This window comes from Lissotriton vulgaris, chromosome 2_1, assembly GCF_964263255.1.
Source record: "Lissotriton vulgaris chromosome 2_1, aLisVul1.2, whole genome shotgun sequence".
Classification (NCBI taxonomy): Eukaryota; Metazoa; Chordata; class Amphibia; order Caudata; family Salamandridae; genus Lissotriton; species Lissotriton vulgaris.
The window spans coordinates 1799497628-1799513128 of NC_141687.1; the positions used below are offsets into that span (position 1 = coordinate 1799497628).

At 45.5% G+C, this 15501-nt stretch overlaps 1 protein-coding gene across 1 annotated transcript in view; it reads left to right on the plus strand.

The window, feature by feature from the left end:
- Window positions 1-15501, plus strand: part of KCNQ1 (potassium voltage-gated channel subfamily Q member 1) — a 1043019-nt gene that overhangs the window by 938716 nt on the left and 88802 nt on the right. The window contains exon 15 of the mRNA XM_086957849.1: window positions 7123-7184. Coding sequence (XP_086813975.1) covers window positions 7123-7184 — 62 coding nt within the window. The remainder of the gene's footprint in view (window positions 1-7122; window positions 7185-15501) is intronic.

Below are 15501 nucleotides of genomic sequence, written 5' to 3' on the forward strand. Positions count from 1 at the left end.
TTTAAAGTATTTTTAATAGAGATTTTACAGAGGGCACATGAATAAATATGTTACCTAAGGAGATTCAAGGTCAAAACACAGATACAAATGTAAACAACTGATTAGGCACTATTGGAAAAAAAACTACAATCTATATCTGTATCAATGTCACCCCCATCCTCACTCCACCATTTATAAATCGGAGCCCATATAGTTTAACACAATTGTTTAGCCCTCTTGCTTTTTTGTTCATAGATCCCTTTTTCAAGGTTAAAAATGGATAGGAGACGGGTGAGCAATAAAGAATATGAGGAGGCCACCGGGTCCAGCCATATTGTAGACATATATATTTTGCTCATTTAAAAAAGGAGGGAGTGGCCCTACTATCCAAGGGACAGGGTGCCAGTAAAATTACTTTAATGTAAGAGAAATTCTTCCTTGGAATGAACTAACATATACACCACAATCATATATCCAAAATACACATCATACTCACAAATCGGTATCAACAGGAGAGAAACACAACACAAATATAGACTTACAATAAATCATATAAAAACATCAAAGAGATTTGTATTTGTTTCCCATTATTGTAAAATTCATTAGTGATACAAATTATTAAAAACACAAATTCATATAACATGTGCAATAGAGCATAATAAAAACTGACAAGAGACAACAGCATGTGATATCTTAAAAAGTCATCATAAAACATTAATCCGATTGAATCTATTACTGTAGAGTTATACCCACTTAGGAAATTCCAGACTCAATAGTTCCTCGAATTTAAAACAACAGTTGCGTCGACGCCTTCCAGTGTGCTGCCAAATAATGCACCACCTTCATCAGGACTTTCCAGGATAAGTGTCTCTTTCTTTGATTTAGCATTAAGACATATATATCTGTATCAAAACAAAATATGTGTATATTTATCAAACATAAATCTATATCACAACAAAATATTCCTCCATACAAGTTCAAACAAAAAAATCAATTCTTATAATGAAACCATATATGCAGAAATGTGCAATTGTTTAAAACAGTAAACCCAACCCTTTCCTAATGTCTCATAATTATCGGGTTCTCCAGAGTTGACAAAAAAAGTTAATTCACCCAGAAACAATCAAGCACACATCTCACTTTAAGAGGAATAACAACATTGAATTATATTTCTATCCAAATGTCTTAGCGACAAAATTGGTTGGTGGCGTACTCGCCATATTGTGATATTTTAAAAAACTCCACCAGTCTTGTAACCCTCCTTAGGGGGGGGTTCTATCCCTGATGTCAAATTACTCATACCTTATGGGGGTGAACTGGGTAAAGCCAATATAGGGAAGTATTTCCAGTGTCCATTTGGATACTTGAAAATGTGGGTTCGATATTCTGAAGAAATAAGGATATATATATATATATATAACACCATCCATGTGTTTATGGAACCCTTGCTAGATGAATGTAATAAACAAAAAAGGTAGCTTAATCATACCTAATTACAAATAAACGCACATGATCTTTCAAGTACAAATGTGCGGGGAAGGCAAAACTTCATGTTCAGCCGTCTTAGGACTCATAAATAACTCTGTCGAGTGTAACTTGCCCCTCTAAATAATATAAAAAGGGCAATAGAACCCCAGTTCTTCCGAGGACACTGGCGGGTCGGTCCATACCACACGACCGTTGAAATCCGCCAGAAATGCCAACCATATGCGCATATCCTGGCGAACCTCTGTTGACAGTCTTGTGCGGTGGTGCCCTTCCCTGAGGCCCACCATGGCCTGTGCGATAGAACGGGAGAAGGGGCGAGCCATTGGTATTACTCTCAGGGCAAAGTTAAGCTGACCCACGACCTGTTGTAACTGATGGAGAGATGCCTTTCTCTCGCCGAGACATGTTTTAAGCGAGGCCCTGAACTTCATAACCTTCTCTTCGGGCAAGCGGAAGCACCCCTCTACAGAATCGAGCTCAATTCCGAGAAACTCGAGTGTAGTAGATGGCCCTACCGTCTTACCGGGTGCCAGCGGCACGCCAAATTCCTCCATCAGATTACAGAATTCCCCCAAAGCCTGTGCACATTCCATGTCCCTGGCTGCCCCCAGAAACAGAAAATCATCAAGATAATGCATAACATGTGTAAAGCCCGTGACTCTTGTGAACGCCCATTGCAAAAAAGTACTGAATTTCTCAAAATACGCACAAGAGATGGAGCAACCCATTGGCATACATTTATCCATGTAATAGCGTCCCTGAAACATAAAACCTAGGAGACGCTGATCATCGGGGTGTACCGGGAGCAACCGGAACGCTGACTCGATATCTGATTTAGCCATCAGCGCTCCGGGCCCCAGGCGATTCAACATGGCGACGGCCTCATCAAAGGATGCGTACCGCACCGAACAAACTCCTGGGTCAATCGCATCGTTCACCGAAAGGCCCCTAGGAGCTGACAAATTATGTATTAACCTGAACTCCCATGGGTCCTTTTTGGGAACCACTCCCAAAGGTGAACAAACAAAATTTCCAACTGGTGGAATGTCATATGGTCCAGCAACCCGACCTCGGGCCACTTCCTTACCAATCTTTGCCTGTACCACCGCCGTATTCTGTTGAACCGATAGTTGGTTCTTACATTGTGCGTCCCCCCGAAAATCCCCCGCCGGGATGCGGAAACCATATGAGAAACCGTCTCGCAACACCCCGGCGGAGATATGATCAGGGTATTCGTTCAGCCAAGGGATCAATGCCATGATATCAACCAAGGTAGGTAATGGCGCCCCTCGGTCTATTTTAGACCTGTTTGGCGCCCCCTCTACCTCCCGTATCACCAGTCTTGGCTCTGCACGTACTCTCGGGGTGTGAGGACTGTCCGCACCCTGCACACTCATGCCTGAACCTGCACAATCCCTGTGGCCTAGAACACTTGCCTCTGTTAAAGCTCCAGCAGACCCCTTTCTTACCCGGGTTGCCATTATTCTTTGTGTTCTGATCGCTGCTTGAACCCGCCCGAAAGGGGGCCCCAAAAGAATGGCGGGAGGGCTCCACCCCGTTCCCGCCTAAAAATGGCAACTTCGCCGTGCTCGACTTCTCAATTTTCTGCCAGGAAATGGAGTCGAAACAATCCCACGTCAGAGATGAGTCGTACTCTTTGGACTTACGAAATATGCTATCGTAACAACACCATTGATTGCCCCGTATGATTCATAAAAGTCCATGATACTTGTCTGATAAACGGCTAACTCCGCCACTAATTCGGGCCTACGTTCCCCCATAATTGCAGTGAACATTCCAAATGCTCTGGCCCAATTAGAGATCGTTTCATCTACTCTGAAACCCGCCATCTTTGCGCGCCATACACTAGGGTGCAAAAACTCTTTCTGGTTTTTTACATGCTCAATCTCATAGTGATCGGTCAACAGGGAAAACATGTTCACATATTTATCCGCCCAAATCCTCTCTTTCACCTCGATCGGGATATGTTGAACGACTTTTTCCCTTCTTGAGGGTACCGATCCCTCCCCCGCCATCGGCAATGGCTGCTTACCTGAACCGGTAGCTGTGACCGTTGTCGCTGCCGAACCAACGCACGATACTGGTTGTTCCACGGGAGCCTGCGGGGACACAAGAGGACACAGTGCTTTCGCAGCATCTTTCGATTGCCGCAACTGCTTCATTATCGACCTGGCTTCTTCAGCCGTGGCCCCCTCATTCCCTCTGCCCAACCATGCCGCCAACTGGGCAGCCAGCTCGGGAGGCATATCTTCCTCGTTCACAGGAGTGACCACCACAGGGATTGGTTGTCCCGCGTTCGGGACCGGAACTGGGGCCTCGATCGGGGTGACCGGGTCCGCTGGAGGTGATTCGGGAACCGGGGCCTCCCCACCCGATGCCCCCTTCTTGGCCCTTCTACCTCTCCCGTTAGGGACCACTCCCGGCAATGCTGGTCCGATGACTTTCTTTGGTCCACCCGCACCGTTCATTGCCGCCATCTGCTTTTTCATGTCCGCCATGTCCTTCACCAGCATACGAAGCATCTGTTCAGTTCCGATCCTCTTTCCGACCTTCTTGCCAGGCATCGTCCAAGGGTAATCCGCAAGGTCCTAGGTCAGGAAGTTTCGAACTCGCTGAAAGAAGAAACACAAAATTAAATTCTCAAAATTGGCTCTTCGTTCCGTCTCGAGCTCACGTGCAACGGGGAGGTGCAGCTTCAGAGCACAGGAACAAGAGGATGCTTCCTTGGCTTGTTGCTCCTTTTATCCTTCTTCGGGCGGGCGTGGACCCTCCTCCAATCCGCCTCCGGGGGCGTGGCCATCGGCGTAGGTGTCTAGGACAGCCCCCTCTTGGGCGGGAAAAGGCGCGCCCCGGCTACGCCGCTTCGGGCATACCAGCCGAGACTCGCCTCCCGCCCAAAATGGCTTCCCGGGGGGATCGGGGTACTCCACCATACGTTCGGGGGGACCGAGCGGTCGCCCCTTTCCAATAGAACCTGTTGTGGTAACTTACTCAGGTTAAAAATTACGATATAATGCATGCTAACTGTGGCCATCATGACCCATATTAGCGTACCTCAATTTGTAGGATGTAATCAAAGGGCGGGCACCAAAGGCGCCTTTCAGTGTAGAACTTCACGGAATCGAGATCCCGATGTTAATTTATTCTCAGCGTACCTATCGACACTTGTGGTCGGAACATGCAACGATCCTTTCTTTGAGATGGATGCTGTCCAGAATAATAAAAACGATCGGGTTGACCTCTACAGAAAACCTAGGGAATGTAAATGGCAAAAAATAAACGTAATTGTGTAGGGGACAAAAGTCCATACACCCACATCAAGAAAGCTGTACTTCGGTCTGCCCTAGAAAAGGAACTGTAACGGAGCACGGCACCAATCTCCTGTCCTAAATGCTTGTGTGAAACTATCTACGTTAGCAAGAAATATGTGGACAAACCTATGTCAAGGGCAGGCTTACTTCCGTCTCAGAGTGCATGTCTAAACAGACCTCCACTGCGGTTCTTAAATGAACGAACTTCTGGATTTACTCGAATTTTAGACGCTTAAATATTAGCTTGATGAAACGGTGATGTGCAGCACCTGTGAGACCCGATGGCAAAGCGTCTGATGTCATGAAAAGGTGCTGATCTGATGTACCAATAAGCACGCACTATGTTTGCCGATTATAGCAGACATGGAAGAAAAATACTCAGAAAGACCACATAACTACATTTTCTTTTAACTAGTCAACGTATTTGTTTGTTGTTTGTTACAGTTATTTATTATTATAATTAGCCCTTAAATTTAATTAAAGAAAATATAATAAACTATTATTTATAAAAAGGATTTATATTCTAAAAAAAGTAGTTAAGTTGCTGTTCAGCCACTAAAGGGCACTGAATTGTGGGACCAGATTCAATCAAATTAATGTTTTTATGAGTTTTTAAGATACCATGCGCCGTTGTCTCTTGTTGTCATTTTGTGTTAGGCTCTATTGCACATATGTTATATGAATTTGTGTTTTTAATAATTTGTATCACTAATGAATGTTTGCAATAATGGGAAACAAATAAAAATCTCTTTGATGTTTTTATATGATTTATTGTAAGTCTATAATTGTGTTGGTTTCTCTCCTGTTGATAGATATTTGTGAGTATGATGTGTATTTTGGATATTCGTTTGTGGTTTATATGTTCATTCCAAGGGAGAATTTCTCTTACATTAAAGACATGTATATTCTGGCCAAAGCCATGGCCAGATATATTAAATATGGCTGAGCTCCATCTGGCCCCTAACTGCTAACTCCCTGCACCATTAACTACTTGCACCTTCAGGGAAAGCTCCAGAAATTCCTCTGTTTCGCTTCAAGATTTCAAGTTGTGGACAAGTAGAAACATATGGACCACGTCTGCCCGAGGGGTTTGACAGCGGGACAACTGATACCCACTGAGCCACCCCATTTGGCTATTTTAGCAGGCATATAATATAGATCTAAGATTGTCTTGTAATACTGTGCCTGCAGCTCTGATGAACGCAATACTGAATCGCCCAATTTTAAGGGTTCGAGGAACCTCGAGCCCTCTATACCAAGTCTGTGGTCCCATTTATCTGCCTGCCTCTCAAGGTCATCTGATCGCAGGTTACACAACTCATTATAAATCCGACAATATAGTACAGCCCTCTTTATCCCACGCCAAGTCCATAATAACAATTTTAACTATCCACCTGTCTTCTTAACCAAAAAGCTACATATCTGTAAATATTTAAAGAAATCCTTTCGGCAAACCCCATAACTATCTTGTATCTCGATAAATGCCTTAAATCCAACTACACAAAACAAAGAATATTTTTCCTAACTGCATATCAAACTGGAACTACGAAGTTCTCACTCTTAGGTCAAATGCTATAATTTTTAAATATTGAATATTTCAGACAGTGTGTGTGTGAATATTTATACCTTGATTTGTCTTAGGGTGGAGAGGGCTCTCCAACTCTCCAACCTTTTCTATAATAAGAGGTACTTATCTTGAATATAAATCATATAAAGCATCCCGCGCTACTTAAACAAACTATTAATGACCTTTCCACACATTAGTAGCCACTGCGTGCAAGATTACAAGCAATGACCACTCAATTCACCAGGCAAGGTTCTCACCAATGATATCTAAAAAACAGCTTTATCAGTTTTTAATTCTGGATGCCACTACATGCCACAGCAGTCATACGCACATTGCTGCCTGGCATCTAGGGAAGGAAATCGGTGATAAGAGTCCCCAATGCACGATAGCGTACAATTTAACTGTTAGCCTTAAACATATTTTTTCTCCAAACTTCTACTTATCAGTTATGGAAAAACACAAACTTTACTTATAAATACAGCCTTTTCAAGTGTGGAAACATACCTAATTCAACCAAACAAAAGCTTTTCATTTGGTAGGTTGGGCTGCACATAAGTGAGCTACTCACTAGTAGCAGGAGATCTGTTAGTAGCTCCGAGCCACTCCTTTGACAACACCTGGTGTAGACCTTCTCTTGATTTGTTTTCTTCTGTCAATCATGCTGCAGGCTTTTCATCACTGGTCCAGTGCCCTCTTTTACTTTTTAATGTGCTAACATAAGTGAATGTTTAAATTTGTTCCTCATTTTGTTCTCAGAAAAACTAAAGGACCGGGGAAATAATACGATTGGTAGCCGACTGAACAGAGTAGAGGAAAAGGTAAGAGCCGCATAATGTGTTAATTGCATTATATTCATTTTTTGTTTCAATAATAAACTAATTGTAACAACAATATATATTTCACATGAGATGGAGAAACTGGTTACAATCACTTGGGCTGCATTCCGAATAATTGTTTTATGTGGACTTTGTGCCACCCTAGACAGGGGCCAGCCATATGCATATCAGTCTGGCACCAGCTCCAATAGGAATAATCTGGTCTGAGTTACCAGGCAAGGTACCCTCCACAGGGGAACACAAGCAACATCAGACCATTTTGGCTTACTTAAGCCTCACTTTGGTTGAATTCCTCAACGTAGAATGTAAAATAGGCCTCTAAAATCATTGTGCCTACCCATCCTCCCCACTTTCTCACCTAAAGTTTTAGGTCAACATTCCTGTCATTAAGAAGGTAAATATAGTCATCTCTTCCCGAGGCACTTAAACCCTCGATCCAGATAGTTCAACTATGGAAAATCTCTAAAGAACTTTGTAGTTGGTAACCCCCTAGTCAAGTAGTCACTTATCTACAGGCATTTAATAAGGCAGTCTTAGGGAAATCAAATTTGGCTTTGAGAAAGACAAAAAATTTAAGCATTAGACTCTCAAGAAATCTTACAGCCTGAATATAGATGTGTTGTGCTATATCTTATAGTGCATGTCTGAGAAAATAGAGGTGAATTGGTCATGACCCCATGTTATAGACGTTGTGTAAAAGTTGAGGATACTGGAATTTTCCTATACCTGCCTACACTTCATAAAAGGCAACATGGGCCTGAATCTGATTTTTTGAAGCATCTTTGACTCTCAAACTGAAATAGACTGATCTTGTGTCAAAAATAACACTAAACATGGAGTCCAGCGGTAGAAGCCTCTGAGAAAGTTGTATCAGTTGTTTCTTTAACAATCTTAAAGGGTGATGTGTCCAGCACCCCTTGGAGGGTAGAGACGTCCTCTTAAAGTGAGGGCGGAGGGATACGTCCTCCCTGTTGTATATTATTGAACAAAAAATTATCCCATCAAAAGCCAGACCGGCTCCTTTGGGAGATCGGAGGTGGGGGAACTTCCGATACGTCTAATGATGGCACACCGGTTATGCTGGATGGGAAGGGGAATTGACCTTTTTCTTTATGTAACCCTCACCCACTCTAGTGGTGGCATGCTTGATCATCGGGTTCACCCTAACTCCTAAAGGTCAGAGTTGGCTCAACCATATTCCAGGGAGCACTTATGAAGATAGGGTGTATCAGTTGCTTCCCACGGATATCCAAAAACAGCTTCTAGCCTGGAACAGACCTACTGCTCTTGAGCAGGATAAGGTGTAAAGATCTAGCGATGCTGTTTCAGTTCCTCTGCTAAATCTAGTGATGGCTGCATCAAGATTTCTAATGAATACTGAAGGAACTGGGCAAAATAAGAAGACTAATTCGAGGAGAAGACTGATTTATGAAACTGATAATTGCCACCATAGAAATTCGCAGATTCCCGCATTTGTTTGTACTTTTAATACAGTTGAAAAAAGTTGCCTAATGGTTCTGGTGATAGCAGACCTCAACATTGCCTGACACATGTCTGGCGAGATGTATGGCTAATGCGCCCATTCTAGGGTCAAATGAGTGCATGCCATGTCGTCTAAAATCTGTGATTATTTTTGATTGAGTTCATAGTAATTCTTGTTGCACCAACTACTTCATCAGTGGTTACTTAAGTGTTCTGTATGTTTGGAGCATGGATGGCAACGTCATCAATATAGAGGGTGAAGCCGACAGAATAACCCAAGCAAGGTGTAGCTGCACGTCTCACCAGTAGGTACCTTGCAAGGCTCCATGTAGATCGCATACAAGATCTTTGACACTGAGCATCCTTGTGGGTACCTCCTTAATATTAATTGGTTGAAAATTACAGCCATTTATGATTACGAGGCATGAGTAATAATATGGAACAGCTGAGCTGTATGAATAAATATTGAATATGGAGCCATATGATGCCCGACCCCCGGACGAATGAGCCTGAGAATCAATCAAATAATTTCTTAATCTTCAATAACGCCATTGCCGTTGTGTGAGGCAGTGCCTGCACCAAGAATAATCTGTGAAGTTGATACTTGCGCAGCATGTTTCATAAAAGCCTAGTAGCATGAATTCCTGTGACGATTTTGTAGTCCAAGTTAAGGAAGAAGTTTTTTTAGGAGGACACTTAATAGCCTGTGCAAGCCAGTAATTTCCCAGTTTCCATTAGCACTTCCAAAAATAGGTGCGGTTATATTGTAGACCTCATAGGAATTGCATCAGGGCCCATAATGTTACTGTTGGTCATCAGTGAACCTGCATTGAGCCACCACCTTGTGATGACATTCTATACACTGAGAGGTGGTACCTCATGTTGCCATCAGAAATACAGTTGCGGTTGATGCATACTTATTTTGAGTAGTGTTGATTAAAGACTTTCATGATCTGGTGAGTATTATGCACAACTTTTCATTTTCACCCTCAATTACATGGGCCCGATTTATACCCGACTTCAAATATCTTGATCTTTTGAGTCATAAGTACCTTTGCCAACATGCCAGTATATGGCTCCTGTATCTGCTCTCGAGTTTGGCTGAGTTGTGTAAGGATGTGCCCCTTTGTAGTTGATTCATGTATTTCCTTGCATTTGGTAGTCTTCGCCAATCCGATGGAATGACGTTGTACTTCCAAATATAGGGCTTTAACTTATCCAACACAGCGCTACCCCCAAAACACCATGCCTTTTTAGGTCAAGCTTAGACAGCGCATGTACTGTCTGGAAGACATGCTGTATTCAGTATATGAGGTTGAATTCCTTCCTTTGCTGGTGATTGGTTTAAGTGTCAGTCACTCGTAAAAGATTGTGTTTCTTTCATCTATTTTTCTTATTTATCCCACCTTCCCATGTCTTGCTCCTCCCCTGGAGTATTGGACTATTACACCTATCCTTCCTTTAAAGGTGTTTTCCTTGTGTGTGGGCACACTCTTTGTTCATTTGCAGCCTGCATGAATTGTTTCTGAATGTTTTTTTTTCGTCTGGGCTGCGTTTATTTCATGAGCATGTTACCGCTGGGACCCGTTCCTAAGGGTTGTCCCCTCCAACCCCTTTGCCCCTCCCACAACACTGTTTGTTTGTTGATGTCCTGCTTGTGCATGTCCGCTGCATTGGTAATATTAGCTTGTTTACTGGTTATGTTTTGAATTCCGTCTGACAAACATCCCTTCACTGCATCTGCTCTTTGTCTCAAAAGGCATCGAGAAATGGCTTTGTTTCAGTTTACTAAAGATGTGTGTGTTATTTTTAACATTTTATTGCTTGATGTCCGAATACCGTTTGTTTACTGCTTGTGCTTGGAACTCCGCCTGCCGACTGTTTTTGATCTGTATTTGGAAACAGCCAGGGCCAGGCACGGTATCTGCGAACTGTTCCTTCCGAAGCCGATGCTATTTCATGTAAACGGAAGGTATATTTCAAAATTGTAGCGGTTTTAAAGAGAGCCCTGTTTTTTTTTTAATTCACCTAAATTGTGTGCAACTAAAAGGGTTTGTGTTTTGGTTTGATAAACTAGTACAGTATTGATATTTTAGATTGCTCGCGCCTCTTTTAAAAAACAATCTTCAACGGTGTACACTATCAATTTAAAAATTGTTTATTATTTTGCTCTTTTGGCTGCCGACTGTTTTTGTTTTTCTCTCTATTTGGCAACTGTCCTGTACTATATTTGCCTACCATTTTTTTTTTATTTCACGAATGTTCTATCAATGGGTAAATTAATTAAAACATGCAGAGATTTGTTATTAAGTGGAAACACAATAGAAAGATACGGGACGAGCAAAACCCCATAGCCCAGGCTAAAAGCAGCTCACTAGCCAGGGCATTTCTGAGCCTAGCCTTTGAGGGTCATATTGGAATCATTAAGGTTTATAATACCTGCCCAAGTACGTATGCTTGGAGAAACTGCCCATGGAAGGTGCTATGAACGTGCTTCTTCCAGGAGTTTGTGCTCTCATGGGCAGCACAGCTGCAGGGTTTTATGGGACACCCGCTACTGTAACTGTACTTAAGTAAAATGGCCACATGCCGACGTCACGCCTTGACGCCTAGCCTACTGGTTTGAGCACTGGTTCAAACCAGTGACTTCCATGCCGCTGTTACCGTCGGATGGTCCATCTTTAAAAACCCTGCAATTAAACAAGCTGCTGACATTGCAGCTGGTTCAGCAGTGTCCATAGGACTATTTGTAAAATGCACTTAAGGCAGAGTCGGTTAAGACACCTCCAGCCAGCACAGCAGCAGAGGCCCGAGCTTCCTGTACTGTGACAGAGCAGAACAACGCCATGCTTTGGTGCCTTCTTTACACTCCCCCTCCCTCCTGTACTGTTGTGGTACAGGGGAAAAGGAACGCCTATGCCACAGAGTGGGGCCTAGTCTTCACTCTGTGAATAACGTCACACAGACACTAACTGTAGTTACGGGCCGAAGACCTCGAGCGGTATCGCGCCCATTTATTTATACCCTGCGGGCAAACTCGCCCTCAGGGTGTATGAATGCGTGCATGCGTGTTTACGTGTGTGCATGTGTGGACGGGCCGGGTGGCTCCGTCAGTACATCCCTCCAAACTCATAGATCTATAGTCCATTTCATGGGGGCGTCTATCCAGGACCCAGTGTCCAGGCATAGTCCTTCAGTCGTTGGCTGGGAGTTGGATTGGGTCGGAGGTTGTACCTCTGATTCCACTGGACCTCGGCACCTTCCCCCTCTTCAACACACTCCTCCGAACTCCCAGCTGCGCCGGTTGCGCCTTCACTACTCATGGTCGTTTCCGGTCCTGATTTTGTTGGTGAGGTGTCTTCCCTTGGTTGGCTTGGCAGTGTCTCACTTTGGGCCTGATCTTCCATCTCGTAATCCACGCCCGCAGACGTTGGTCCATCAAGTTCTTGACTTCTTGTGACGCGCTTAAACCAGGATACGTTCCGTGTCACAGCTCTGTTGTCTCTGGTGGCGGACACCATGGTGCCACGAACGTTTACGACCTCCCACAACTCAGGTTCATACGCTGTGAGGTATTTCCAGTTGCTGTATCGATTCTTCAAAACTACCTTGTCACCAACTACCAGGGACCTGGGCCTCGCCTTCCTTGACCGGCTTACTCTTTCATTGGTTCGTTGCCTTCTTAACTGGGTAGCATTCTTGTCCAGTGTTGGCGGGTGCCAGGAGGGCCCAATCGGTAAGCAGTCTCTTGGAACCTTTCTAAACAGTAGGTGCGCTGGTGCACATTTGGTGGTGCAATGGGGCGTCTGACGGTACGCACTCAGAAACTGCGACAAACACTCTTCTGCTGCTTCCCCTTTCTCAACCCCAATCTGCAGGGCTTTGTTCAGCGTGCGCATGAACCGCTCGACCTCTCCATTTGCCTGAGGCCATTGCGGCGTGATTTTCCTGTGACGAATGCCCCGTGCTGCTAGATACGCCTGGAATTCCTTCCCTTGAAAAGGTGGGCCATTGTCTGACCTTATTTCGGCGGGCAGGCCCATCATGGCAAACGTACGGTCCAGTGCTATCTTGACATGGGCAAACGCGGTGGATGGCACCACTTCGACCACGGGGAAACGTGAGTGCGAGTCTATTATCACCAAAGTGTGTCTCCCATCTGGGAAGGACCCAAAGTCAATACTCAACTTTGTCCATGGTTCTGTACATGGTTCCTCCGTGATGACAGGGTGTGGGGCAGGGTCTTAGCCTGTGATGTTGCATGAATGGCAGTTACGCACCTCTTCTTCTACTGCAGCATCCATTCCTGGGAACCACACCTTGCTGCGCAGTCGTGCTTTGGTTTTTGACACCCCCTGATGGCCCTGATGCGCGAGCCGCACCACTTCTTTCTGCAGGCTTGTGGGAATTACCATGGCAGTGCCACGCAGTACTATTCCATGGGGCCCTTCACTGAGCTCGCTTTGAGCCTGCCAGATCTGCTGACGAAAAGACTTCTCCTCGGCTGTGAGGGCGCTTGTTCCATCCAAGAAATGCTTCCAGCTTCGGTCTGCCAGCGTTGCCTTAGCTCGGCGAAGCCACTCATCTTCCTCAGTAGCCTTCCCTATGTTTTCGAGTGTGAGGGCCTCTGGACAAGCATCTAGCGTCAGCATTTTCACAAATTCCTCCACCTCTTCCGTGTCCTCTTGATCCGTTGTGGGGAACGTGACCTTTGGGTGCCGAGACAGAAAATCTGCTGGGTTGTCTGCTCCTGGTCGGTAGATAACTTCAAAACGATACATTTGTAATTGGACGGCCCACCGTTCTATCCTTGGAGGGGCGAGCCTATTCGTTCCTGCAAAAAGTAGCACTAATGGCTTGTGGTCTGTGACGACCTTGAATTCATGGCCATATAGGTACAAGTGAAAATGGTGGCAGGCCCATTTTATCGCTAAGGCTTCACGCTTAATCTGTGCGTAACGCATTTCAGTCACCGTGAGGGCACGACTGGCGTAGGCGGTGGGAACCCATTCGTGGCCCTTTGTCTCTTGCATGAGCACTGAGCCAAGACCGACCGGGCTTGCATCCACTATAACTTCCGTGCAGCGATAAGGGCGAAAGTAGGCCATTACTTTATCATCAATCAGGGCATCCTTGATTGCTGTGAACGCTCCATCTTCTTTCGCTGACCACGCCCAAGGTTGGCCGGCTTTGGTCAAAGCGTGCATGGGTTCGGCAATGGAGGCTAAGTTAGGGATAAACCGACCGCAATACGTTGCCATCCCAAGGAAACTCCTGACTTCCGTGGCCGACGTGGGCCGAGGCGCAGATCGTATGGCTTCTGCTTTCTTTGGGTCGACACGCAGTCCATCTCGGTAAAACACATATCCCAAAAATTCCACTGACTCCTGGTAAAAGGAGCACTTGGCCCGGTGCAAGGTAAGGCCATGATCTGTTAGGCGCTGGAGGGTAGCCCTGAGATGCGCATGGTGTTCCTCGAGTGTTTTAGAAAAAACGAGGATGTCGTCGCTCAAATTGATGACACCGGCAAGCCCAGAAAGAGTTTCTTTGATCGCATTCTGGAACACCTCAGCGGCTGAGGAAACTCCAAAACTTAGATGTTTATAACGCCGTAAGCCGACGTGCGTTGAGAAGGTGGTTATATTACGTCTGTCTGGGTGGAGCTCTAGTTGGTGGTACCCCGCATCGAGGTCTAATTTTGAGAACCACCGTGCCCCGTTTAAGTCCGCAACAATGTCGTCCATCGTGGGGGTGAGGTGTCTCTCTCTTTTGACGGCCTTGTTCGGGAGGAGCATGTCCAAACATAGACAAATTGCTCCGGGTTGTTTTGGTTTTGAGGCGACCACAAGGGGTGACACCCAGGATGTCGGGCCAGAGACCTTCTCTATAACGCCTAGATCCTCAAGTTTCTGTAGTTCTTCCTCCACCTGCGGCCGCAGATGGAACGGTACCCTTCTATGTCTCAGCGCTGTCGGTCGTACTGTACGATCAATGTGCAATTTAAATATTTTGCCCTTGAGGCAACCCAGACCCCGAAAGAGGTTGGGAAAATCCCTGAGCATCATGTCGGCGTGCAGCTCGTGCACCTGGTTAGCGAAAAACACCAGTTGTAAGTCTTCAGCTGTATGGCAGCTGAGCAGCGTGCCACGCTTTCCACCGGTGACGTGGAACTTCGTCTTCACTTCATTGCCATTACTGGACACCACCACATCAATTACTCCACAAAGGGGTAGCGGATCATCACTGTCATAGGTGTAGATTTTCGCGTTGGACGGAGAGAGAGACGGGCGAGGGGTGAGACGGTCATATTGGACGCTGTCCATAACATTTACTGAGGCCCCAGTATCAATTAGAGCGTGTACTGGGGATCCTGCAATCTGCACATCGCACATTGGTGGCGGCCGTCTTCGTGCGCCATCCCTGCCAACAAAGGATACAAAGTACACTTCGTCGTCTTCGTCATCCAGGTTGAACGCTGCGCTGGAAGAGTCACTGCAAGGACCGGGGTCTTCAAGCGACAACTGATGCACTCCTCGTACGGGTCCTCTTGCTCCTGCGTTGGATGGACGACGATTGTGGCCACTCCGGCACACCTTTGCGAAATGGTTCTGTTTTCCACAGTTGGAACACGTCTTGCCCTTCGCAAAGCATCTTCCACTGGCAGGGTGATCCATTCCGCAGTTTCCGCAAGATGACTGAGAATTTGCCCTGCAGGTCCTCTCATCGACTGCTGCCGCCGGTGGATTACTTCAAGGTGTTCCTCCTTGTTGGGTGGTGTGCGATTTGTGGGTCCCAATCGGTGGAGCGCTGCTTCCAT